The sequence below is a fragment of the Molossus molossus genome, unplaced genomic scaffold, assembly GCF_014108415.1.
Source record: "Molossus molossus isolate mMolMol1 unplaced genomic scaffold, mMolMol1.p scaffold_m16_p_11, whole genome shotgun sequence".
Lineage (NCBI taxonomy): Eukaryota > Metazoa > Chordata > Mammalia > Chiroptera > Molossidae > Molossus > Molossus molossus.
Window position 1 is genome coordinate 100,596,718 of NW_023425346.1, and position 27,344 is coordinate 100,624,061.

Here is a 27,344-nt window from a genome sequence, read left to right on the forward strand (position 1 = left end):
TCTTCTGCAACCTTCTCGTGGGCTTCCCAGGCCTTTCAAAAGCCCACGAGAAACTTGGGGCTTTGCGTGTACTTGCTGTGCCCTGATCACCCCACTTGCTGTCATCTCTGTGAGGTTGTTGGCCATCAGAGCCTCGGAAGGGACCGGAAAGTACATGTCTGCTTCATCCCGGGCTCCCCAAACTAAAAAGGAGCTTGATCCATCCCTCCCACTGCATCTCGGCCAGGACACCTGCACCCTGACCCATCTTCTTGATTCTCTCTCCTAACTCCTCTCTCTCTCTCTTTCCAGAATCTTCCAATGCAACAGAAGATAGGAGAGAGTTGGGAACCAGCCTTGTCCAGATGGTCTCATTTTTTTACTCAGTTCTTCTGTCTCATGTGTTTTGGACATAAGAATCAAGAATTCACCTGGTTCTTAGGTTCGTCAGAAATCCCCAAACACTGGTGATTTATGTTGCGCTGTCCGAGTGTGGAAGAAGGTCACTGGGGCATAATGAGCAGACACAGTGTTCAATGAGCCTCTAAAGAAAAAGCACACTAGTCAACGCACCACATATCACCCCACTACCACAAAATCCTGGGACAGGGTGTCTGCTACTGGAATTCGGGGCTGGGGTTTCCTTCCTCTGAGCAGGGCTTTCTTCCCTTAGCCCCTGATGGTCATGGTGCCCTGGGGAGTCAGCTGGTCTCCAGAATGCTGGCGGGCCACGATGCCCGTGCGGAACTCTTTGATGACAAAGTAGTAGCAGAAAACATCCAGGCAGCAGTTGATGTTGGAGAAACACAGGGACAACTGCAAGAACAAGCTGATGTTCTGCTTAGCTCCACACTCCACAATGAAGTCGTTCCTCACCAGGAACTGCAAGAAGAAACCCAGGTGGACTGGGAGAAAGGAGACCACGAAGACTACCAGACTGGATGCGATGGTCCAGACGCAGGCCCTCTGCTGGCCCCAGTCCTGGTGGTTGTCCCAGCGGCCGAGCAGAATGTGAATGCTCCGGTAGGAGCAGAAACCCATGATGCCCATGGGAAGAAGGAAGCCAAACACCTCGAGGGGGAAGAAGACCTTGGCACTCCAGGTGTCGTTGGACATATTGTGGAAGCACCTGTACTCTCCCACTCTCCCATGGAAGTTGTAGATGGGGATACTCCCAGCCCACACCAGGACCCAGATGGTGAAGCAGATCCCGAAAATCTTCCTGGGGGACCGGCAGTAGCTGACCAGGATTGGGTACCGGATGGCCAAGAATCTGTCCAGGCTGATGAAGCAGATGGTGAAGATGCTGCCGTACATGCTGACGAAGTAGAAGCACTCCGTCAGGGTGCAGAGGAACGGCAGGGAAGGCGTCGTCTGGACCAGGGCCACCTTGAACGGGAGCGAGAGCACCAGCAGCAGGTCGAAGACCGCCAGGTTGATCATGTAGATGGAAGTGGCAGCGTACTCCGGCCACCTCTTCCTCAGGAAGGTGCGGAAGCCGCGGATGGCCAGCAGGTTGAGGAGCAGGCCCAGCAGGAAGGTGGGGATGTGCACGGCCATCTGCACGGTCTTCATCAGCTCATCCACGTCGCTGAAGGAGCAGTTGTCACTCCCGTTCAGCCAGCTCATGTTCTTCCCTGCAACATCAACAGCAGATTAGATGAAGTGCCTCTTGCTCTCTAGAAGTGATGGAGTCAAACGACTTTGTCAAGAATGGTAAACACTTCCCCCTTATCACCCAGCAAGTCTTGCTCCTTGAATAACAATTTAAAAACATAAGAAAAATTCCCTCTAATTCTGCTGCCTAGCTATAACCACTGTTTCATGGACATCATTCCAGACTCTTTCTCTTTTCACACACCCACACACCCACACGCACACACACACGCACACACAAACACACTCGCGCACGCGCATGTGCGCGCGTGCCTTTTTCTTTTACAAAAATGAAACTGGGCATGAACATCTCTTTTTTTTCAACCAGAACTCCTTCTGCCGAAAGTAGTAGCAGTAGAAACGCCGTGGCTGGTTCGTCCATTCAGGGACTGACCCCCCGACTCACACAGAGGCATGAAAAGCAATGAAGCCCTTGCTTGGGTTTCTAGGAAGGGGGTTGGGGGCTCTTTCTGGGGGACTTGAAGCTGGGAAGGTAGAAGGTCTGTAACCTCTTGCTACCCCACGGAGAAAACCAGACAGAAAATGGAGAAATAGGGAAGAAAGGACATTCCCAGAGGAAATGAGGCAAGGGCCTGCGGTCTCCATAGGCAAAGCCAGGCCCGCAGACAGGCCACACTAGCGCTGGCCCCGGGGCCAGAGGCCCGAGCTGCACGTGGGGCTGCGCGCCGGCAGCAGTGGGAGAACGGACGCAGCAGGTGCACGCGCGGGAACAGACGAGGTTGGGCTGCCGGTGTTCTCCCGTCGGATGCTCTGAAGGTCACATCTGAATCACTGACAGACCTCAGATGGGAACTTTTCAGCTGGTCATCTTTGAGGCCAGAGAAAGCACGCTGTGGACTGGCGAAAAGAAACAGGGTTGAAAATGAAACGCTTCCCGCTAATGGCAGAGCGGGCAGAGTGTCTGGAAAACGAACCCTCTGAATTCCCTCTGAAAGTTCAAGGAAACCGTCTTTTAAAGATCTTGAAAATAAAACATCTATTTTGAATTTGTAAATATGTAAGTGTTTTATTAGGGTATGCAATAAACTATTCTTTGAAATAGTTTTTCAAAAAAAACTGTTGGATAAATGAAAATTTAAAACCATCATAACATACTAATTGTAAATAAATATCTATTGAGTTTTTGTATCTTTCTTTTTTAAAAAATTGTTTTTCCTTTATTGATTTTACAAAGAGAGAGGAAGGGAGAGGGAGAGAGAGATAGAAACATCATTGAGGAAGAACATCGATTGGCCGCCTCCTGCATGCCCCGCACTGGGGATCGGGCCCACAACCTGGGCACGTGCCCTGACCGGGAATCAAACCAGCAACCTCTTGGTGCATGAGTCGACACTCAACGACTGAGCCACAACGGCCAGACTTGTATCTTTCTTAATATAATTTTCTAACAATACAGTAAAACCATTAATTTACATATCCATATCTTATGAAGATCATGTTTCACTAAAAGTAAACTTTCATAGTATTTAATTTATGTGTTCTCCCTAATGTGCTTATCCAAATGTAGCAAAACAATAAATGTTAGATGTTGGTGACAAATTGACAGTTAAATAAAATTCCCTGAAATTGCTAAAAAAAAAAAATTTAAATCTAAAAAAAAAAAGGATCAGAAACTGCACTGGAATAGTAAGATAAAAGGGCTCTAGGCTGCAATGAGAGATGATGTAGTCATTTTGCTCAAAGACTGCTGTCAAAATCTAGGTCACTTGTCACGGGGGTCAAGAACCTCCCACACTGAGCCCTTGATAGCTCCTGTCCCTGCCACCCCAGGGGTCTATGCCCATCAGTTGGTGGCACTGTAAGGGAGGGGGTAGGAGGCTGAGAAGCAGGCGCTCAGACAGTATTACATAGGTGAAAGGTTTCTGAGCGGAAACAGCCATGAAGGATAAAGGGGAGAGCAAGCAGGAACAGACAGGGAGAGCCTTCAGACCACAACGCAGGCCTGACCCCTGTTCAAGGAGAGAAGGGAGGAAGAACTGGGAAGAGAGAGCTTCAGACCCCAGTGCAGCTCGGAGAGCATCAGACCAATGGGGAGTCCTTAAGCACAGGTGGCCCTTCGGAGCAGTCCCAGGGGGAGCAGGAATCACCCAGGACTAGTACCTCTGCCAGGCTGTCACCGGCCGGAAGCAGCCCAAGAAGAGCATGGCACCTGTGTCAACATCAGTTGGACGAGGGACAGAGCGGGGCGGTCAGCCACCAGTGCTCCGGGCAGGCAGCAGGCTCTCCTGCAGGGAGGCTGGAGCAGCCACCCGATCGCCACCACAGAGGCTGCCCTCGTGCTTCCACTTATGTCAGCATCTGAAGAGTGTGTCACAGGCAGCGGGGGGACATTCCCGATGACCGTTCCCAGCAGGGCCATCTGCAGTGTGCTACCTTTCTTCAGCCCGGTGGGGGGTCCCTTTGCCCCATCAGACGATAGGACTGGGACCTAATCCCAGCCTCGAAGGAAGGAAACAGAATGGAATGGGGAAAGGTCGTGAGTCAAGCAAATAGGGTCTGAACTGACCTGAAGTGCCCAAGATGACCTTTGTTCGTCACCAGCAGCTCGGTGCCTGAGACGTGGGGCTGAATTCAACAATAGACAAGATAAGAACTTGGATGAGAGGAACTATGTTTCATGCAAAATAATGGAAAGATAGCCGCTCCCCGATGTTCCAATTACTTAGGTAGTTCTGATGAATATAGTTCAAAATTAAAATTAAAAGAAAAAAAAACAGCAAAAGAAATAAAAACAATAGGCTTTATACCTTAGTTAGATTAACGAAGAAGAAGAATATTCTTGGGTTATAGGGGTGGGGATGGTGGAGAGTAAGGACATGAACACGTCAATATTCCCTAAAAGGAAATGAAATGTTATTGTTCCGGGTTTTGCCTTTTTTACTTTGATAATTAGAGAAAGTTAAGATTTTTTATTTTTTTATTTTTTTTTATCCTCACCCGAGGACACTTTTCCATTTCTTGTTCAGATAGAGTGGGAGGGAGAGAGAGGAAGAGAGAGAGAGAGAAACATCGACATGAAGGGAACACGCCGAGCGGCTGCCACCCGCACGACCAACCAGGCCAGGGACAAACCGCAACCGAGGTATGTGCCCTTAGCGGGAACCGAACCTGGGTCTCTCTGGACCACAGGCCGATGCTCTAACCACTGAGCCAAACCGGCCAGGGTGAAAGTTAAGATTTTTTTAAACCTTGATGTAACCACTGACTATTGCACACAGGATGTCTATCTTCAAAATCACCAAGAAGAGAGAAAGAAAGAAAGAGAGAAAGAGAGAAAGAAAGGAAGGAAGGAAGGAAGGAAGGAAGGAAGGAAGGAAGGAAGGAAGGAAGGAAGGAAGGGAGAGAAAGAGAGAGAGAGAGAGGGAGGGAGGGAGGGAGGGAGGGAGGGAGGAAGAAAGGAAGGAAGGGAGAGAAATAAATCAGTCTATATAGCAAAGGAGTAAATAAAATGAAAAAAGAAACCAAGCCTAGAAATGACAACAAAAAATACTAAAAATTCAAACTTTTCTTTATTAACTAACATTTGCAGTTCAATTATGAAATAAAATTTAAGTCTTTGTTGCTCATAAAGGACACACTTAATGACTGAAATATTCAAAGTAGAAGTCCCATGATGATATAGCAAACAAACGACAAGAAAGAGTGGTAATGTTCATACCTAGCATTGTAGAATTTAGGAATAAAACCACACATCAGTAATACGAAGTTTATTTTATGTTAATAAAAGAAAGGCTGTGAAGGCAAATGTAGTAACTGTATGCACTGAGTGACACTATATAAAAGAACATCGAGTAAAATAGTTAGAATTCAAAGAAACATTAGCAAAGATACATTGTAGGGGCAGACTTTAATACTATCAACGTGAATGCATCAAGTGGACAAATATAAATTAGGACACAGAATTATATAAGTAATATAATGAATACAAGTTAATAGCTCTTGGGTTTGGTTTGAAACCAATCGATAATCCACGTTTTTTCAAGTATCAAATAAAATGTTGCCAAAATAATGACCTGCCCAGTAAGACTGGAACCTGGGTTCACTTCCGGTCAGGATGGCGGTGGGTAAACGTGGTATCGCCTCCTCCCGCAACCACATCAAAGTGACAACTAAACTACAGGACAACCATTCTTCAGAACCGCCTGACATCAAGCTGAACGGAAGTCCTACAACCACGGAATTAAAGCAGCAGCCACACGAGACTGGTAGGAGGGCGGAGGGACGGGCTGGTCCCACACCCACGTGTGGCGGATAAAAATCAGGAGGACACCTCGGCTGGGAGGGTCCTCCCTGAGGACTGAGGGCCCCGTTCCACACCAGGCGCCCCGCTCAGGGTCCAGTGCCAGGAAGAGAATCCCCATCACTTCTGGCTGGAAAACCCAGCAGGAACTGAGGCTCAGGGAGGCCGAGGCAGCTGGAGCCCCAGGCAGCTCCTTAAAGGGCCCGAGCATGGACTTATCGGACTCTCTCCCTCTGAGCTTGGAGGGGAGGCAGCTCGAGGGGCACCAGAGACATACAGGGAAGAACTGTGCCGTTCGGCCTCGGGAAGAGGGCTGGAGAGGCGGCTTTCTCCAGGACAGATGTGCTGGCAGAGGCCTTTGTTCCTTTGGTGAGCCCTTCCCTGGGGCGGCAGACAGCCCCCATATCTTGGACTCCAGCAACCTGGCTCACACTGTTGACCCCACCCTGGTGATTCCCTAAGGCCCGGCACCACCCGACTTTTGGGCCCATCTAACCTGTTTCCGAAGGCTTTACCATAGGATTGGCCTGTCTAGGATCCTGCTTCAGAGTTTCCTAAAATCTCTCAAACAAGCAGCATCTGGTCTCAGCGAGCCCCATACATCTCATTAAGTGGCTCCAGGCCTGGCACTAGAAGCAGTCAGCCTTGGTTCACAACTTGGCTTTTCCCGGGCATTTCCAAGCCCAGCACAAGAAGCAGCCATCTGCAGATCACTTTGTAGCTTATGCCGGGTGGCCACAGGTAGAACATAGGCAGAGGCTGACCTGGCCCCAGAGCCAGCACACCCGGTGGACAGCTTCAGACCACCTCAAAGCACCACCACCCAACCACCTCCACAAGTGACACACTCAAGGAGTGGACTCAGTGGGTACCGCAGCCCTGCTGAAGTAAGTCTTGCTCTGTGTGTTGGGCCCCTGTACAGCTGATCCTCCAAGGTAGTCAGAGGTCAGTGGTCAGTGGGCACAGCCAGTCCTTGCAGCTGATCAGCCTGAGTAAATCCCTCCCGTTGATGTGATAACAGCAATCAAGACTCAATTACAACAGAGGGGTGTACATTCCACACTAGGGGTGCACCTCGAGGGCCCAGCTGGGGTGATCAGGAAGGCTGTGCCATTGGATCCTACAGGACACCTACAACAATAGGCCACCCTACAAAGCCTGGGAGACATAACAACTCTACCTAATCCATAGAAACAATCACAGGGAAGCAACCAAAATGAGGAGACAAAGAAACATGTCCCAAATGAAAGAAAAGAACAAAACTCCAGAAAAAGAATTAAACAAAATGGAGATAAGCAATCATTCAGATGCAGAGTTCAAAACACTGGTTATAAGGTTGCTCAAGGAACTTGGTGACACATTCAAGGAACTTAGGAGACCTCCAAGGAACTTAGTGAGAACATCACCAGCATTAAAAAAGACCAGTCAGCCCTGGCCGGTTTGGCTCAGAGGTTAGATCGTCCGCCTGCGGTCCGGAGAGACCCGGGTTCGGTTCCCGCTAAGGGCATGTACCTCGGTTGCAGTTTGTCCCCGGCCCTGGTTGGTCGTGCAGGTGGCAGCCACTCGATGTGTCCCTTTCACATCGATGTTTCCCTCTCTCTCTCTTCCTCTCTCTCCCTCCCACTCTGTCTGTACAAAAAATGGAAAAATGTCCTCGGATGAGGATTAAAAAAAAAAAAAAAAAGACCAGTCAGAAATGAAGAATGCACTAACTGAAATAGAGAATTATTTACAGGGTATCAATAGTAGCATAGGTAAAGCCAAGAAGCAAACCATTGATTTGGAATATAAGGAAGCAGAAAACACCCAACTAGAACAGCAAAAAGAAAAAAGAATCCAAAAAAATGAGGATAATGTAAGGAGCCTCTGGGACAACTTCAAGCATGCCAACATTCACATCATAGGGGTGCCAAAAGAAGAAAGAGAGCAAGAAATTGAAAACCTATTTGAAACAATAATGACAGAAAAGTTGATGAAGGAAACAGGCATACAAGTCCAGGAAGCACAGAGAGTCCCAAACAAGATTAACCCAAAGAGGTCCACACCAAGAGACATTATCATCAAAATGCCAAAGGTAAAATACAAAGAGAGAATCTTAAAGGCAGCAAGAGATTGCCCTAGCCAGTTTGGCTCAGCAGTTGGAGCGTCAGCCCACAGACCAGAGAGTCCTGGGTTCGGTTTCCGCTAAGGGCATGTGCCTTGGTTGCAGTTTGTTCCAGGCCCTGGGTGGGGTTGTGTGGGTGGCAACCAGTCAATGTGTCTCTCTCACATCGATAGTTCTCTCTCTGTCTTCCCCCCTCTCTCCCTCCCACTCTATCTGAAGATAAATGCAAAAAAAAAAAAAAAGCAGCTTGTTATCTACAAAGGAGCTCCCATAAGACTGTCAGCTGATTTCTCAAAAGAAACTTTGCAGGCCAGAAAGGAGTGGCAAGAAACATTTAACGTGATGAAAAGCAGCGACCTACAACCAAGATTACTCTATCCTGCAAAGCTATCATTTAGAATTGATGGACACATCAAGAGTTTCCAAGACAAGAAAAAGCTAAAGGAGTTCATTATCACCAAACCAGTATTATATGAAATGTTGAAGCGTCTTCTTGAAGGAGAAGAAAAACAAAAATATGAACAATAAAATGGCAACTAATACCTATCAACAATTGAATCTACAAACAAAATGAGCAAGCGGAAGAGAAACAGACTCATAGATACAGAGAACTTTTTGTTCCTTGCCAGATGGGTGGGGGCTGAGGGGATGGGTGAAAAAGATGAAGGAATTAAGAAATACAAATGGGTTGTTAGACGGATGATCTTCACAGGGAAGGGGGAGAGGGCGAGATGAGATAAACCAAAGAACTTCTGTGCATATAGGCATAACCAATGGACACCCACAGTAGTGTGGGGAAGGCAGGAGCGGGGCGGAATTGGGAGGAGGTGTCAATGGGGAAAAAAAGAGGGGACATCTATAATACATTCAACAATAAGGATGGCCTTGGCTGGTTTGAGTCAGTCATTAGAGCGTCAGCCTGCGGTCCAGAGAGACCCGGGTTCGGTTCCTGCTAAGGGCAGGTACCTCGGTTGCAGTTTGTCCCTGGCCCTGGTTGAGTCGTGTGGGTGTAACCACTCGATGTGTCCCTTTCACATCGATGTTTCTCTCTCTCTCTCTCCCTCCCACTCTATCTGAACAAAAAATGGAAAAATGTCCTCGGTTGAGGATAAAAAAAATAATAAAGATGAGTTTAAAAAAACAAAACAAAAAAACCTCCAGTTAAAAAAAAAAAAAAGCAGAAATTATGTTGGCTATATTCTCTAACCACAATACACAGAAATCTAGGAAATAAAAAATAGGATTGGCTATTTACAAATAGTAAAGTCAGAGCTACAAAACAAAATGCCTGGGATATAATCAGAAATGACAAGAACTTTCCTGATTGGTGGTTTAAAAAAATGTTTTTTTCACAGGATGCAGCCAAAACTGTTCTGAGAGATGCAAAGCCCCAACAGCTTTTTTTTTTCTTTGTATGAAATGTTTTCATGAATTATAAGCCATTGACCATTACAGACTTTAAGCTTTAATACTTCTTCTTTCCTATGTAAAACCAGATCGTTAAAATTCTCTCCAGTGTGAGAGTGATAGTAACATCTGCTCACACATCTGCATGCTTCACTAAAGTTAAGAACTAGAGAATGAGTGCTCCCGTTGTCTCAAGTCAGCAAAACAAATTTAGTTACACCGTTTTCCTGCTCATAGTTTCAGTGGAAATACAACGAACATACTACTTTGCCTTTCGATTGCACTTCTTGGCCAGCACACAAGCCCTTTCACATTACTCTCTCCATCCTCAATATTCTCGTGAGGTGGTGAAGGGAAGGGAGCAAAGCCTTTTTTTTTTTTTTTCCAGACAAAACTTAAGGTGAATTTTGAACTCAACCTTGGCAACATATTAAAAACCATCTAGGAAGTTTTTAAACAATCCTTAGGGCCTTGGCTGGTTCAGCTCAGCAGTTAGAGCATCAGCCCTTGGACCAGAGTCTCGGGTTTCATTCCAGTCAAGGGCATGTACCTTGGTTTTGGTTCAGTCCCTGGCTCTGGTCGGGGTCATACAGAGGGGGCAACCAATTGATGTGTCTCTCTCACATCAATGTCTCTCTCTCTCTCTCTCTCTCTCTCTCCCCCCTCCCCCTCCCTCCCACTCTATCTGAAGATAAATGGAAAAATATCCTCTTAGGGTAGGGGACCCAAGTATCAAAATTTTTCAAAACACCATGACTCCAAAGTACAGCTAAGGTTGAGAACTACTTGTTTAGATTAATTTTACTCAGTCTTCAAGGGTAACTGTCTTATACCTAAATACCCTCTCAGCACCAATGAAAAAAAGAGTCCATGTTCTTGAACATTGTAGCAGCTCATTTTACTGTTCTGAGCAGCTACTGTTGGTCTCCAGTAACAAACTCATTTATCAGGTTATAAATGAAGGCTCTTCATCTCTCCAATGCTGTGCTAAATATGAACTCCATCTTATAAAATTTGCAAATAGGATATTAGGGAATTTAAGTCTTTGAGATAAGAATAGCTTGTCATTAAATATTTCAGCAATTATTTGATTCTAGTTTCGATAACTAGGTGCTTTTGTTTTCCATTCAGCACCTTCAAAACTTTGTTACAATATAAATATTAACTAAAAAGATGAAACAGAAGTTATAAACAAGACTCTCAGCAAAAGCTTTTGGAATCGGCTCTGCCACAACCTTGGCCTCGTCGTTCTGCCGCCCCCGCTACCCCCCAAACCCCATCCCCCACCCCCACCCCCGTTCCCACGCAGCGCAGGCGGGGTACCAGCGCTTGCGCACTGGGTGCGGCTCGGCCAACTCGGCGCCAGCTGCCAGACCCAGGGCCCAGCCGCCCAGCCGCTCACCGGAGGCCCAGGGCGGCCCCCACAGCAGCCACTTCCCGCCCCCTACACCCCCACAACAGATTTAATTTTTTATTTCTTTTACAAAAGGAAGCTAAATAAATGAATTAAACATGGAACATTTAGAAAAAAACAAAAAAGTCGTAGAGAAATCAGAAAAAAATTACAAAGATTAAAGCAGAAACAGCCCTGGCCAGTTTGGCTCAGCGGTTAGAGCGTCAACCTGCAGTCCTGAGAGACCCGGGTTCGGTTCCCGCTAAGGACACGAACCTCAGTTGCAGTTTGTCCCCCGCCCCTAGTTGGATTGTGCGGGTGGCAGCCACTCGATGTGTTCCTTTCACATCGATGTTTCTCTCTCTCTCCCTCCCACTATATCTGAACAAAATATCAAAAAATGTCCTCAGGTGAGGATTAAAAAAAAAAAAAAGGCAGAAACAAATTTTAAAAGATGAAAATACCAGAATTCACAAGTTTAATAGCTGATTCCTGAAGGGGGGTTAATTAAATAAAATATATGTCTCCAAAAACTATGATCAAGAAAAAAGATTCAACTGATCATAACTAGAATAAGAAAGGAGGCATTAAGCTTAGATGGAGAGAAGAGAGAAAAAAAATAGGAAGAAACTACCTTATCACTTGAGTGCTAATCCATTTAAAAACCCTGAAGTAGTTGATGATTTGGGGGCAAAACATAATTTACCACGACTGACACAAGAGTTGACAAAAAAAATATTGATTACACCAACAATCATGAAAGAAACTGAGAATGTTATCAAAGAATACTCTTAACCAGGCTCTAGCTTATTTAAAATGCCAAAAAACAGATAATTCCCATACTCTAGAAATCATTTCAGAACATAAGATAATATGAGTGGATTTGTGTTATGAAACTAACTTACCTGAATTTCAAAACTTGACCAATGAAGCATGAAAGAGAAAAGCTATTGTTCAAGTGACCAACTCAGATTCACCACAGAAATGTGACACCGTTTCACCCTGGCCGGTTTGGTTCAGCGGTTAGAGCGTCGGCCTGTGGTCCAGAGAGATCCAGGTTCGGTTCCCGCTAGGGGCACATACCTCGGTTTCAGTTTGTCCACGGCCCTGGTTGGGTTGTGCAGGAGGCAGCCACTTGATGTGTCCCTTTCACAACGATGTTTGTCTCTCTCTCTCCCTCCCACTCTATTAGAAAAATGTCCTCGGGTGAGGATAAAAAAAAAAGAAATGTGACACAGTTTTAATGTTAGGAAATCTATTAACATTGTATACTAACATTGTGTATTACATCATTAAAGCAAAAATGAAAAGCCACCTGCTTGTATCAGTAGGTAGTTTTTCCACAAAGTCATTTCAATAAAGGATTCGAAGGATAGTTCTCACTCATGACCTGTTTTCATCATGGGCCAACTTTGCATTTAATGGTTTAAAAAACCAAGCATTCTTTTTTTTTTTTGGTACGTGCCCCTAGCAGAAACCAAACCCAGAACTCTCTGGTCTGCAGGCTGACACTCCAACCGCTGAGCCAAACCGGCCAGGGCAAACCAAGCATTCTTGTTGACATTCCCAACAAGACACTTGCCAACACCCCAGAAGTTCTAAATATACACTAATTAACAGAAATAAGTAGAAATAATACAAAGGAAAGGTTAGTCAATAAATCGTGTTGATACTATCAGAAAAAACAACATCCTCATCTCACACTGTATAAAAAAATTAATTCCAAATTCATTAATGAATCAATTAACTTGCAAAAAAAATCAAGCCATAGAAAAACTGGATAAAAATTTAACAGACAACTTATGAAAATGAGAGGAAGGAAAACTCTTTGTCAACAATGAATGATTTAAAAAAATAAATACAGATACAACAAGTTTAGAAATTAGAAATTTTTGTTAAAACATTTAACATTAAGTAATATGCTGGAGGAAAGAAAATACAATAAACATTAGATAACTGATGTTCATTCTCCATGAAGAATATAAAAATGTGTAATATCAAGACCCACAATAGATCAACAGATAAAGGGCAGAAATAGACAGTTCTCAGAAAAGATTTATAAAGAGGTAAAATTTTTGCTTATTAAATTTAAAGAAGCTGGCAAGTTTCCAAGAGTCAGTCACTGATACGCTGGTGAGCATACAAATTAATACAGTTTAGGGATTTGATAACTTATATTATAAGCCATAGAAATCATATTAGTCTTTCATCCACTGATGCTGAAATTTTACCTTACTTAAATTATGCAAAAGTAAGAGAAATTATTTACAGAAATATGTTCACGTTAACATTTCTTTTTTCTTTTTTTTATCCTCACCCGAGGACATTTTTGATATTTTTTTCAGATAGAGTGGGAGGGAGAGAGAGAGAGAGAAACATCAACGTGAAAGGGACACATCAAGTGGTTGCCACCCACACGACCCAACCAAGGCCAGGGACAAACTGCAAGCGAGGTACGTGCCCTTAGCAGGAACTGAACCCCGATCTCTCCAGACCACAGGCCAATGCTCTAACCGCTGAGCCAAACCGGCCAAGGCAACATTTCTTTTTTCTGATAGCAAAAAATACACACACACATTTAAACACCAACCACAGCTTTTCACTTTGGCAAATCTACTCAATGGAAAATTTTTCTGTTATGTTTCTGCTGACTATGTTAAGTAAAAACTCCACAAACTACAGAATTATACATTCAGAAAGTGATTTCAACTATAATTTTAAAAAACCCACACTTAGGGAAAAAAAAAACCTAGAAAAAAATTTCCATATGTCAAACAGGTTGCATTCTAACAGATTGTGGGTGATTTTGACATTTTTTTTTTCTTTCTTTTTTTATTGATTTTTAGAGAGAGAGGAAGGGAGAGGGAGAGAGAGAGCTAGAAACATCGATGAGAGAGAACATTGATTGGCTGCTTCCTGCATGCCCCCCACTGGGGATCTGGCCCACAACCTGGGCATGTGCCCTGACCAGGAATCGAACTGGCGACCTCTTGGTGCATGGGTCCATGCTCAACCACTGAGCCACACGGGTCGGGCATGATTTTTAAATTTTTTATCTTTATCTCTGTCTCTCACTTTTGTGTATTTTAATTAATTAATGATAATATGAAAACAATTTAAATTTTTAAAATTTGTATTAAATGTTGGAGAAAAGAAAGAAAAATAATAACTTTTGTCTTTCCCATAAAAGAAGTATTGGTGTGTGTTTGAGGCAGGAGCAGAAGGGAGGTTTACACAAAATTTAAAGAAATGCACCAAATTAACCACTTCTCAGCTGATGAGGCAAAATCTTGGCAGGTTAAAGATGAACATTTCAATGCGTAGCATCTAAGGACAAAGCACAAAGTGACAGAGAGAACTGCAAGGGACAGGTCATTGAGAGGCGTGCCACTTTAGAGATGAGAAAGGCATCAAGAACCTGATCCATGATAAAAAATTTCATCTGCCCACAGGTCAGCTATTACATCATAAAAATTGCACCTAACATAGAGAGTAAAGAACAGTATATGCAAAACTCAAAATGCCAGATTAACAATGAAGACTGAGCGAAGGGAAGGGAAGATATTTAAATACAATTCTCCCAATGTTTGGAGAGCTGTTCACAGAAACAACTGCAGACATTAAAACTTAAATATTTCTAAATAGGACATTTCTAAATAGGACATTAAAGGGACAAAAGGAAGAGAAAATTCACAAGAGAAACTAAAAGTGAAAAAACGCACTGTCTCAATATAGAAAGCAAAGGGGCAACCCCATGGGAGTTTACACAAATATAACATATCTCTATAATAAGGGGCATCTGTTTAAAAAAATCAAAACCTAATTTTTTTTTTTTTTTTTTGTGGATAAGAAACAGAGAAAACCAAAAGACATAGAGGAAAATGATAAAATAATCTGTATTTTCTTCAGGCACACAGACGCTAGAAAAGAAGGGACTATAACAAGGTAATTCTTTCTAGTAAAAGGAATTAACAGAGTAACACAGAGACTCCACAAAAGTAACAGTTACGATAAATAATTAAAACATAGCTCTGGCCGGTTTGGCTCAGCAGTTAGAGCATCAGCCTGCAGACCAGAGAGACCCAAGTTCAGTTCCCGCTAAGGGCACGTACCTCGGCTGCAGTTTGTCCCCGGCCCTGGTTGGGTTGTGCGGGTGGCAGCCACTCGATGTGTCCCTTTCACATGCATGTTTCTCTCTCTCTCTCTCTCTGTTCCTCCCTCTCTCTCTCTCTCTCTCTCTCTCTCTCTCTCTCTCTTCCTCTCTCTCCCTCCCACTCTATCTGAACAAAAAATGGTAAAATGGCCTCAGGTAAAGATTAAAAAAAAACAAAAAACGTAAAACACTCTATTATGTTCCATATAATGGGGACATGTTAGAAATGCAGAAAGAAGTCAACATGGAGGTGTAATTGCAGGTAGAGGTCTTAATGCTCCCCCCGGGAATATCAGCGATCACGCAGACAGAAATTTGGAGTCCTGCACGGACTAGGAAGGTACAACCAGCGGTGAAGACTACACCGCAAACCCAGGGAATGCTCTCTCTTTGGGACAGGACAAGGGTCCGCCACCGGATCTCTCCCGCTCCTCCACCAGCCGAGCACTCCAAGGCCGTGGCGATTCTACCTTTCTCGTCTCAGACCACCAAGAAAGCAGCTAATAATACATAACAGGCATGTTTATACATTCTCTTCAACGGTCTCCTAAACTGTGTGAGTCAGAGAGAAAGTCAGAAGTCGCTGCCTACTGGAAAGGAACAAATACTTACATACAAACCGGCGCAGTCACAGCTTAAAGGAAAGCGGGGACCCCTAAGTATCCTTGGAAGCAGGGGAGACGGTGAGAGAGGAGGTGAGCTTGGCAGAGGAACGCGGGGTGACCGCGGCCCTCGCCCTGCTCTGATCGCCCGAGGCTGCCTGTGTGCAGGCGGTGCTGGAAGCCACAACACAGGAGAAAGCACCGAAGGAGTCAGGTTGCTCGTGATCTCTGCAGAACAGACGTGTTCGCACGCTCCGGTGCTCGAGACATGCTCCGTGTCTGACTCCACAGGGCACGAAAGGACTGGGTTCCAGGTACCCCAGAAAGCAGGCCTGTGTGGCCAGCCGTGTTCACCCGTGTTCCAGAGCAGGCAGGGCAGCCTTGCTTGCCACCAGGTGCGCTCTCTGTCACCAGAGGTCTGCAAGCAAAGACAACAGGTGCCTTTGTCCAGATGCTGTCAAGGGAATTCACACACATGGAGGGCTTTTCTTTTCTTTTTAAAGCAAAACCTTGAAATGGTCCTGGCCGGTTTGGCTCAGTGGTGGGAGCATCGGCCGGCAGACCAGAGTGTCTCGTGTTTGGTTCCCACTAAGGGCATGTACCTCAGTTGCAGTTTGTCCCCGGCCTCGGTTGGGGTCGTGGGGGTGGCAACCAGTCGATGTGTCTCTCTCACATCGATGTCTTTCTCTCTCTCTCTCTCCCTTCCACTCTATCTGAAGATAAATGCAAAAATGTCCTCGGGTGAGGATAAAAATAACTAATTAGTTAATTAATTAATTAACGTTTAGTGAAGAGAAAAAAAGCAGCCGGTGTGTGCAAAGGAACTGGGCTGGGGTCTGGGGCCTGGGCTCTGCTCTCTGACTGTGGCACCTCTTCTGGGTCTTCTCATCCGAACAGCACTATTCAGCCCTGTGAGCCCAGAGCCGGTGGCCTCACTGAGCTGCCTCTCTTACTGCCGACTTGGCCCCACGCCGGGCTGTGATTCTTGCAGCTTCCTGTGCCCAGGGTGCCCCCATCTGCCCACTCCTCCAGGACCCAGCAGCCATGTCTGCACAGCTGGGGCACCTAAATCCAGCGGTGTGGCTCAGGCTAAGCCAACCTTTCTTGCATTGGCAGACTGGGCTTTTCAGAAAACACCAGACAGAGGAAGGATGCAACCTTAGGAGGTTTGCAGGCTAACGAGGTAACCCCAGTCTTTACTGCCAAACCCTCATCCGCACGGAATAGCAGAGGTGGGAGGGCCCGGCCTGGCTGAGCAGAGTCGGACAGCCGGAGGGATGTCGTCGCAGGAGGAAAGCTGCTGGGACCAGCGTCGTCCTGCCCAGGCTGCTCTCTGCGATCCCAGCCTCCCCGGCGTGCAGTGTGGAATGCCATCGTTAGAACGTAAATATTTACTTGGATGCAGTTATCTGCTACTAACACCGTAAACAAATGTATCAGTCTACACCTGAGCTGGGCTTCTGGGCGACACGATGCAAGAAGGGACAGGACACAGGGGGACAGAGCACATAGTCTCCCTGCGTGCAGAACATTGCTGGAGCTGTCTCCTTGAGCCTGGTGGGTTGGAGTGGGGGCGGGGGGACTCAGGAAATGGAGGTTCCAGCTCAGGGACTTCAGATGTGGCCAGTCCTGTGCCAAGTGCTGTATGGGGGAACTCGGTACAGTCCTGGGATGTTACAATTATGCCCATTTTACAGATAAAGACAGTGCGGTTCAGAGAAGCTAATGAGTCTACCCAGTATCAAACAGGCACCGAGGGGCCTCGTTGGAACTCACACTCGGAGTCTCTCCATTTTGCCTGCACAGGGAGCCCAACCAGCGGCACCGGCACATACAGGAGCTCCGGGTCTCCGCTTCCTCCTGCTTTCCGTGCCTGGCTCCCCCTCACCTCTCCTCCACACCCTCTGAATCTCCCCTCCCATCCCCCCCTCAGCGTCCGCCTCCCTGGTCCGCCTGCATCATCTGACGTGACTTCCTTGCCATGACTAAGTAGGAGCTAGTAGCATCATCTGTGTGCCAGTGAGTGTCCTAACAACCTCAGGACAAGGAACATGTCTCCTTCGTCCTCAATCACCGTGCCCCGGAAAAATCAGGCCCTGGGGAAGGTCTCGCTGAGTGGAGGAGGAGGGAGAGAATGACTGAGTGTCCACAGCTCCAGAGTGACAGGTGTTCCCCTTGGAGCACTGAGCCCGAGGAGCTTGGGCAGCACTCTGCACCCGTACCCCGCCCCATGGCCTCGGGCAGCACAAGGCCAAGCCCAGGCCAGTGGGCAGACGTTCCCTGACTCCCGCTCCCCACCTCCACTCTCAAGAAAGAATCTAGAACCCACAGGGTTCCCCGCACCACTGTGTCTTCCCTCCCAGCCTCTCCTAGACACAGGGCTAGGGCTGTAGAATAATCCAGTTGTGACAACAACGCAAAGCTTCCAGGGGAACACTTCCATCACTTACTGCTCTCAACAGCCCCACAGGGAAGAAACTTCTATTGCTCCCATTCCTCAGAGAGGCACATTGAGGCCAGGGAAGCAACACCCTGGCAAGTGGCTGGCCTGGACTCCCAAGCCTGGCCCTGCCCGCGCCAGCACCATGCTCAGGGGCTGCAGGGTGATTCCTGACAGAGCCTGGGGGGCAGGCAGCTGGCCCGGGAGGGCGTAGCACGCAAACCGAGCTCCGCCGGGCTGCCTACCTTGAGGCTTCCCCACCCTCGCCTGAAGCTGCAACCCTGAGTCAAATCAGGAGGAAGTTGAGGGTTTGTAAAAATGTCACTGTTAATCCTGGACAAACCAGCCCTCCACCTGCAGCTGCTGCTGTCACAGAGGCCGCCAGGGCTGCCACTTCCACTCGGCACTTCCCACGGAGCCAGAGCGGGTGTGGACAGAGCCCAGGCCACGGGCCCCGCTGACCTCAGAAGAGTCGCCTGCAGCCCACGGGAGCAAGGTCAGTCCATGGCTCTGTGCCCGTTTTCCTAAGGGGCCCCGGGGCTGTTACCTTCTGGTGGTCCGGTGTAGCTAAGCGAGCGGTGAGATGTCATTTCTCCTCCAGCTTGGTCACTAGCCTGCTCTGGGAGAGTTACTTCCCTTCTGAGGCTCGGCTTCCTCATCAGTGAAATGAGGGGGTGGGACCAGATGTTCTCCGAGTGGTTCTAGCATCAACCTAGATGGCTGGGGCTCCTTCTCTCAGGTCTGGGGGGCGTCTGTGAGGGCCCCTCTCCTCTGAGTGGAACTGGAGTGGGGCATGGGGAGCAAAAAACCCCTCTCAGGGGTTCTGCATGTTCCCCCAGCTTCCAAAAAGCAACCAAGAACCACTACGTGAGCAGAGGCACCTTGCACACCAGGCCTCACGTAATGTCCGCCTCACGTAATGCAGGGACAGCAGGGTCTGAAAAAGGTCCTTGTGGGTACAGCGCTTCTGGGGTTTAGGACTAAGAACTGCTGCCCGCAGAAAGAAGGGTGCGCTGGGCACCTTCAATTTAGAACTTGGGGGGCAGGGGCAGCCCCTGCATGAGTGTCTTCAAGGACGGTCAGCAGGGGTCCCCACCGTGCTGGGCCCCCAGGGCTCCCTGGCCCTGGCTCCTCTGCAGGTCTCACAGCAGTTGGGGTCAGCCTGGGCTGCAGAGATGTCCTCAGGGCCTCCCGTCTCCAGGGCTGGGACCTGAGACACTTGTGGGCCCACCCTGGGGGTGTCTCAGTGGGAAAACCTTGCAGATTCCAGCCATCCGGGCAGATCTGGGCTGAAACGCAGCCTGGCCGATCCAGCTCCTGTGTGCAGAAGTGGCTAGAAGGTCCCGCGAGACGCCCGAGGCTCTGGCTGTTGGTACAGGGGGGCAGGCTGTGGCTTTCAGGTGCCCCCAGGAATAGCAGCTCCGAGTGGGGCTGGGTGTTCGTCCCAGCACGGTCGTCTCTGTATAAATGACAACTTGCGGGCGGCTGCAGGGAAGTCAGCTGGCTCTCGTGAGTGCGGGATCCCTATCTTTTGGTGAAGAGGTAACAGGACCTTGACAGTCTAAGTTCTCGCCCGCCGTCTCTGATCACACCCAGGTTGTACGAAGGGGAGAGCCGAGTTCACCCCCTGCCCTGAGCCACAGGGCCCCGTGCTGGCCTGGCTGGAAACAGGGCTCTGAGCAGCCCTTCCACAGCCCCCCCAGGCCCTGGCTCGGTGCGCGCCGAGGTGCAGTGGCCAGGTCAGGGCACCCTGGGTGCAGGTGCAGATGCGGGAGGCCCAGGTGCGGGAGGCCCGGGTGCGGGAGGCCTGGATCCCATCTGAAAGCCACGGGGAGGAGACAGGCGGTTCCGGGGCCTGTGGCCTGAAGCCCAGGAAGGGGTTGCACCCAAAGGGTCTGTGGAGAGATTCACGGAGCAGTTCCTCTTCAAAGGGAGCCTCACCCACCTCCCCTTTTGGCTGTCTCCTTTTTTCTAGTTTTATTGCAGTTGCTTTTTATTTAAATGTTTGAATACATGCACACGACTCAGGACTCAGATACCGGTGCGAACACACACAGTGAAACGTCCCTGCCCCCGTGCTGCCTCCAAGCGCAGTCCCCCGCCCCTCAGGCACCCTGGGGGACGGCGTCTTCCAGTCTCTGCACCAGCTTGTACACACCCGTGTTCTCATTTTCTCCCTCGTGTAACACAGAAGTGTGAGTCCTGCGTAGGCTATTCTGCAGACCAGTCATCTCCCACATCCTGCCCTTGATGAGCTTTGCTCAAGACCCTCATCAAGGGAGTAACGTGGTCAGAGACTCAAAGGGTGGTGACGTTGCAGGTGACACGTGCTGGGCCCGAGCTGTGTGGGACGCCCCTGCCCATGGGAGCTGTCAGGGAATGGAGACCACCCTGGAGAAGGAAGCCTCTCACGTGTAGACCCGAGGCTTGGTGTTTTGAGGGGTCCTCGGGGCTCTCTGTGCAGTTGAGGGCCAGGGTATTGGGGGAATGGCAAGAGGTGAGGTTGGAGGGCTGGCTGACCAGACAGGAGAAGGCCAGGGTGCGCCGGTTCCGGAAACATAAGCCCTGGACTGGAACATGATACAGGAGGCCAACCCTGTATCATAGAGGTTTCTTCCACCCTCCACCCAAATCAGGCAGCTTGGTGGGATGAGGCGGTTCGGGGACTGGACCCCGGGCAGACCCACTCGGAGTCAGGGCCAGGGTGGGGTGAGGGTGACAGCCCTGAAGGACCCAGGACACGAGGGTGACAGGTGTCTGAACGGAGGGCAGCCTGATTCCGGTGAGAGTGTAGGGCACACTTGGGTCAGTGGTCGGTGCCCCATGTAGCCACACTGTGAACCCAGCTACCTGCCTAACTTCTGGGGTCACACGTTCTTTCAACCCACAAATATCTGCTGATCATCTACTCCGTTCCAGACAGTGGTAATCAAGACAGGCGACAGTACCTTCTCAGAAACACTGCTTTCAGGGGCGAGAGCACCCAGCAAGGATCGGGTACTGTGATGCAGGGGCCCCCAGCCACCACTGACAGGGGCAGGGCCCCAGGAATAAGAGGAGGTCCCGACAGAGAGTCCTTAGCAAAGCGAGAGCAGGAGAAACTGGGGACAGAAAGGCAGGGAGGCCCAATGGTCCCGCTCCTTCCCACCCTCTGCACCAAGTCTCCGAGCTCTGCCACGGCCCTGTCCCCAGGCTGGGGGACCTCTGCCACAGCCCTGTCCCCAGGCTGGGGGACCTCTGCCATGGCCCTGTCCCCAGGCTGGGGGACCTCTGCCACGGCCCTGTCCCCAGGCTGGGGTCCTCTGCCACGGCCCTGTCCCCAGGCTGGGGGACCTCTGCCACGGCCCTGTCCCCAGGCTGGGGGACCTCTGCCACGGCCCTGTCCCCAGGCTGGGGGACCTCTGCCACGGCCCTGTCCCCAGGCTGGGGTTATGTGCCTCACTCGCTGACCCCGCTGGAGTGAAGAGGATGCCCTTTCCTGAGGTCTGAACACAGTCACCGAGGGCTACCCCATCCTGCCCGCTAGCTGCCCACAGAGACAGCTGACCTCTTAGAGTCTCCAGCAGAAACGGAAATGCCCAGCCTCCTTGAGAGTGGGCGTGTGGGCAGCTGACAGCATCAAGGTGGCAAGTAACAGCGAGGAGGCAGGATGTTGTGAAGCACACAAGGGGTCGGCACCCCTTGGGAACTCACCCTTCCCCTCCCACCCCCTCAGGCTCTCACTGGAAATGCAACAGTGAGGTTCAGGCAGAAAGTTCTGGATACTCAGACATCCAGGGGTGGTCATCTTTTCAAGCTCCCTGCCCTTGTGATGGTCCTGCCTGTGGTCACTGATGGCCCTTGTGGGGTCTGGGGTCCCCTGAGCAGGCAGGAGTCAGACAAAGACAGTCTTCAAGCCGGACGCTGAAACCGCACAGCACAGGGGTCTTACACGAAGGCTTTAAGGACCACGGGCTCGGCAAAGCTTCCCGTCCGGCTGGCGCAGGGGAGCAGAGGTTCCGTGACTTCCAGCAGCAGGACCAGCGCTTGCGGGAGCCCCTGGATGACTTCAAAGCTCTACGCAAAGGCCTCCCAGTCCACACAACAGGCTTGTCTTGTCCAGCAGCTCCCAAGACCTCTCTAGGTCTGGCCTCAAGGGGGCAGTGTCCTGGGCTGAACCATCCAGGGGCCTCCCTGGCCTTTCCTGGCTCTGCCTGGCCACCAGGGCCCCAGCCCCCTCCTGCCTGGGCCCCAGGGCGGCGTCTCACCTCTGCGTGGCTCCTGGGTACCTGCCGGAAGTCACAGCTACAATTACACTCACGTGTGTCCTGGGGACGTGGGCGTGCGGGTGACGGCGGACTCTTTGGGGAATAAAGTGGACAATGTCTTTAGCCAACGTGTCCACCTGAGCTACTGTTCTCTTCCCCACTTTAGTTATTAAATTTGTCTTACATATTTGTTCATCCCACATACACATGTTGATCTTTGTTTTTCTGTGTGGAATTCGTTAACTGTTCTCGTGAATAGGGGTAACGCTTTAACCACGAGCCTGTCTTCGCCCCTCCACAGGTAGAGCGAGTAGGAACTCGCTTCCTTCCTGGATTAATCTGGAGTTCATTTTGGTTTATATATACAAGTATGTGTATCTCAGGTTGGAGAATAGGGAAGCTTCTCTGATACCAAGGGCCTGGCAGCTCAGGGTTGGGGGAGGTCCTCCCCACCCCTCCCCACCCCTTTACCCGGAGGCCCGCGCTCCTGTTCTCCTGCAGAAACGATTTGTCCCCAGAGCGCCTGGCCGCAGACATGGAGTCCTCCCCTCTGCTAAATAAGCTCAAATGAATTGTTCACAGGTCCCCAGCCACGCTCTCAGCCCCTGGCTCCTTCGGCTCCAGGACCCCCAGGAGGTAGGTCTGGAGACCAAATGCAAGGTGACGGATAGCTGCTGGCAGCGTGAAGCCCCTCTGAAAGACCCACCCAGCTCCTGGTGCCAAGGAAGGCGCCGGGGCCAGAGCAGTGGGAAAGGCCCTTGGCCAGTCTGAGGCTGGTGGGCCAAATCCCCAGGCTCCCCACCCCAGCCCCGGCCCCCACCCCATCCCCGGCCCTCACCCCATCCCCGGCCCCCACCCCATCCCCGGCCCCCACCCCATCCCCGGCCCTCACCCCATCCCTGGCCCCCACCCCATCCCCGGCCCTCACCCCCCCATCCCCGGCCCTCACCCCATCCCCGGCCCTCACCCCCCCATCCCCGGCCCTCACCCCCCCATCCCCGGCCCTCACCCCATCCCTGGCCCCCGCCCCATCCCCGGCCCTCGCCCCATCCCCGGCCCCCGCCCCATCCCCGGCCCCCACCCCATCCCCGGCCCCCGCCCCATCCCCGGCCCTCACCCCATCCCCGGCCCTCACCCCATCCCCGGCCCTCATCCCCCCATCCCCGGCCCTCATCCCCCCATCCCCGGCCCCCACCTCATCCCCGGCCCCCGCCCCATCCCCGGCCCTCGCCCCATCCCCGGCCCCCACCCCATCCCCGGCCCCCGCCCCATCCCCGGCCCTCACCCCATCCCTGGCCCTCACCCCATGGCCCCAGGGGCCTGAGGTCACTTCATGGGAAGAGGCAGCTGCCTCTCAGGAGGCCCCAGTTGGCTACCTGGGTGGGGTTTGGGGTGACTGTCCTGGGTGCCCAGGCTGTGGGGATTCCTGGGACACAGCTTTTGGTGTTAATATCAGCACAGTCCCCAGACGAACATGGACGACTGGCCACCCCAGATCAGTTAGGGAGCTCTGGGGACTGGCCCCGACTTCAATCTGAGGGTTTCTCTCCCTGACTCCACCCCCAAGGAAGGACATTGTCCTGCTGGGTTTGGGGCCCAGGTCCCTGCTCCCAGCTGCCTTTGGCTCCCGGGATGCACACGGGTACCCTCTTTCCTCCACCTGGACAAATGAACTCACAGACCCTTTCTTTACAGAGGTGCTTGCCAAACACCTGGGGGAGGGGCTGGTATTTTCTCCCCCTCAGAGAGGCCGGCAGGCGCTGCGATTTCAGCACCAGTGGGCACATGTTCAAGAAGAGGCTCCCATGGTTGGACAAAGGGCCTGTGTTACCTCGATCTGTGCTTGGCTGCCAGCGCGGGGGCCGCTGGGACATGTCGGAGAAGGGGCTTCGGGTTACAAGAAGTGGTCTCTCTCAGGAAATGAGTGTGTGGTTGGGGCCCAGCCTCAGCTCAGCCCGTCTGGGTGAGGGGCCCAGGCAGCAAGAGACGACAGGACCCCACCTCTGCTCATTATTTTCTCCATCAGGAAGTCTCTCCTTCTTAACTGGCTCCTGGGGGCCTCAACTGGGTAACAGGCCACCTTGCCATAAAGGGGGTTTTGCTCAATTAGTTCAGTCCCAGGGTCCAGAATAATTGTGCCACGTGTTGTGGGCTTTCCTCAGACCTTCACTGGCTCACAGTCAGAATGAGATGCACACACACACACACACACACACATGCACACACACACACAGATATGCACATATGTGGAACTGTATCCCCCAACACACACACATACACACCAAAGGGCGCATCTAAACTCACTGAGAAACACACTCACTATGTAAATACTGTAAACCCAGTAAACACATTTACTATGATTGCAACTATGCTGATAAACAATCATTGGACACATTCAGAGTCACACACACACTTATGTACCTACACCCCCTCCAAGGACACCCACATGTGCTTATGTTCCCACAGACACACACTATTACCCAAAGACACAAGTAACTACAATACAGACAAATCACCCAAATGTGTACCCTACAGTCAGAAAAATGTACATACTCACCCACAGACCCACAGCTGAACCCTGACAGCTCCCTGAACCACCCACAGCCCTGTGCAGCTGCCGTCCCTCAGATCGGTACAGGCCACCTGGCCCTCCTCACGCCCGCCATCCTGGCCTCCAAGCATCCCAGAGCCCTTAGCAGGAAAGCCGGTGGCAGGTTGTTTGACAGACACACTCCGAGGGGATGGAGCTAACAGACTTGAGGTCACCTTCCTGCTACATGGCACGATCCTCAGGCTCATGCCAACCCACCAGCCAGGGGCCTCCCAGCCACTTGGGGATGCCATTGAAGAAGGTAAACATATTCTTGCAGCCTGTATTCAGAAAGTCCTTACCCTAAAAGGTTTCCAAGGAGTCCTAAGCCCAGTAAAAAACAATTAGAGAATGAATCCTATAATGATATATGAAGAATGGAAACACACTACTTACAAAGTGAAACATACACTTAGTTATAGTGTATCCTGAGTGAAAGAATTGTATTGGATTGTTAGCTATGTGGAATAACACATAAGCTACAATGTAACTTTAAGAAAATGAATTTGGATGGAATTTTTTACTATGATTGCAACTCTGCTGATAAACAAGCATTGGGCACATTAGCGGAAATGCACAGGAAAAAAAACGCTAGGGGTGAGAGCAAAATGGCATTGTGGGAAATGATTTTTTCCTATCCTTTGTAAAATGGGCAAATAAAAATTTAGGTGTCTTGTAATCAAAATCTACCTAGCCACAGGGAATAAGTTGCTACCTCAAGCATCTAGTATCTTTTTCATAGACGCAGAATGGAATTTTGTAGCAGTGGAATGAGTCGGGTCTATCGAGTTCGACCCCGGAGGACACACTCTTGCTAATTTTCATTTCAGAGAAGTCCAACTTTAAAAATTACGTTTCAGTTCATTCATAAAAACATTTACTGAGGATCTGTACAGCATCTGGGACACAAAGATGAATAAGACAGTCTTCATAGTTCCTGGAGGACGTGGCGCCTGAACTAGGGTGGAGGAGACATCAAGAAGGACGTGTGAGTCTGGAAGTGAGGAGGACGGAGGGGCTGGGAGGCCAGTGCCGTGGGCGGGAGGAAGAACCATGGGCAGTGGAGTGTGACTCCATTGTTTCCGGAACTGGGACTGGGCGGATCGTGAGGGAACTCGCATGAGGTGCCACCCAGTTGGGGCTGGGGGAAAGGGGTTCCGTTGTGGGCCTGAGTGTTGGCATCCCAGAGAAGACGCCCCAGCCCTGGAGATCGAGTAGGGAGTCGTCAGCGGAAGGACAGCAGAGGGAGTAATGCACAGTGTGAGAGAATCATCGAGGGGCTCACTCTGGGGAAGAGCACTATGAGAAAGACTGGAACCCATGAAGATGGAAAGGAGCTGGTCAGGGCCAGATGAACAGCAAGTCACGAAAACCAAAAGAAGGCCAAGCCAATATGTAAGAGAGCCTCGAAGGTGAGCCAGTGGCCAGTACTGACTCTTTGACAGGGACCCCGAGGACATCCTGTGGACAGCGGGGAAGCCCGCAGAAAATCCACCTACGGGAGTGGACAGAGGCCCAGGAGAGCGTCGAGGTGGATCTCGGCCGACAAAACCAAGTGTCCAGGGTGAGACCCATCGGTGAAGTTGTTAAAGCTTGTCATAACGCCAACATCGTATTTGAGTTATCATGCAAGGTATCATGAGCTTATTAAGCAGATTGGCTGGAGACTAAGTAGCAGTCAATATTTAGGGTGGTTTCTCGACTGCTTTTATGTAAAGGAACAGATGTGGTGACTGTTTGGAGCTAAACCGAGCAGATCTCCTTTGCCAAGCATGTTTCTCTACTCTTCCTTATGCCCCCTAGTCTCTTAAGTTCGTGAATCAATTCTAAAACACGTGCTAACAAGTTAAACACAAATTTAACATTTTTCATCGGTTTCCTTGAATAAGATGACCCTGATTTTAGCCTGCGCCTTACAACAACATTAAATATTAGAAATATAGCATATAATAATTAGCAGCTACCTGTTTTGTGGGTTCTGGGTGAAAATGTCAGCCAGTGGAAAAGTCTTGCCCTGGCTCATTCAGAAAAAATCACGTGGAAAGGCCCATCTATGAGAAGGTTTATGCTAATTTCTCAGCGTCTGTAAACTAAGCAGATGCTGTGGAATCACCAAATAGAAGCGGGAAAATGCACCAAGGACAGCAAGATGTTTGAGTCTGTGGTTGGTCATTCTCATACTGATAAGCGGAGGGCCGTGTGGAACCTGAGGCCTTTGGGAACCTCAGAATAGTCTTTCTTTACAAAAGACCTCTGAATGCTGTCTATTCATTATAAAATGGATAAGAAGGGATTTCAAAGTTATTTTTCTGTCACTAGATGACCAAAAAAAAAAAAAGAGAGAGAAGGGTTGAGCCAGCCCTGCATGGTCTGGTCTTTGGCTCCGTGTTTCTGTGAAATGGTTTAAACATTTTCCATCGTTGTTAAGGGACATTGGCGTCCCCGGATGGCGGCTCACTCGAAGGAGGGGCGAGGCTGACTGTGCTGGGACACTGGATGTGGGGCAGTCAGT

At 49.8% G+C, this 27,344-nt stretch overlaps 1 protein-coding gene across 5 annotated transcripts; it reads right to left on the reverse strand.

Annotated features, from left to right (window-relative positions):
• Window positions 1–207: 207 nt before the first annotated feature.
• Window positions 208–18,608, reverse strand: GPR55 (G protein-coupled receptor 55). 5 transcript variants are annotated; one of them, XM_036254764.1, is made up of 2 exons: window positions 18,543–18,553; window positions 208–1,616 (listed from the first exon to the last, which is right to left on the reverse strand). In XM_036254764.1, exon 2 carries the CDS (start codon window positions 1,606–1,608, stop codon window positions 649–651), a length of 960 nt encoding a protein of 319 aa, XP_036110657.1. In that variant the 5' UTR covers window positions 1,609–1,616; window positions 18,543–18,553; the 3' UTR covers window positions 208–648. The 5 variants fall into 5 exon arrangements, 4 of the variants coding, with proteins under 4 accessions (XP_036110657.1, XP_036110656.1, XP_036110655.1 ...); XM_036254763.1 differs by lacking the exon at window positions 18,543–18,553 and adding an exon at window positions 15,566–15,588; XM_036254762.1 differs by lacking the exon at window positions 18,543–18,553 and adding an exon at window positions 14,913–14,928.
• Window positions 18,609–27,344: the final 8,736 nt, after the last annotated feature.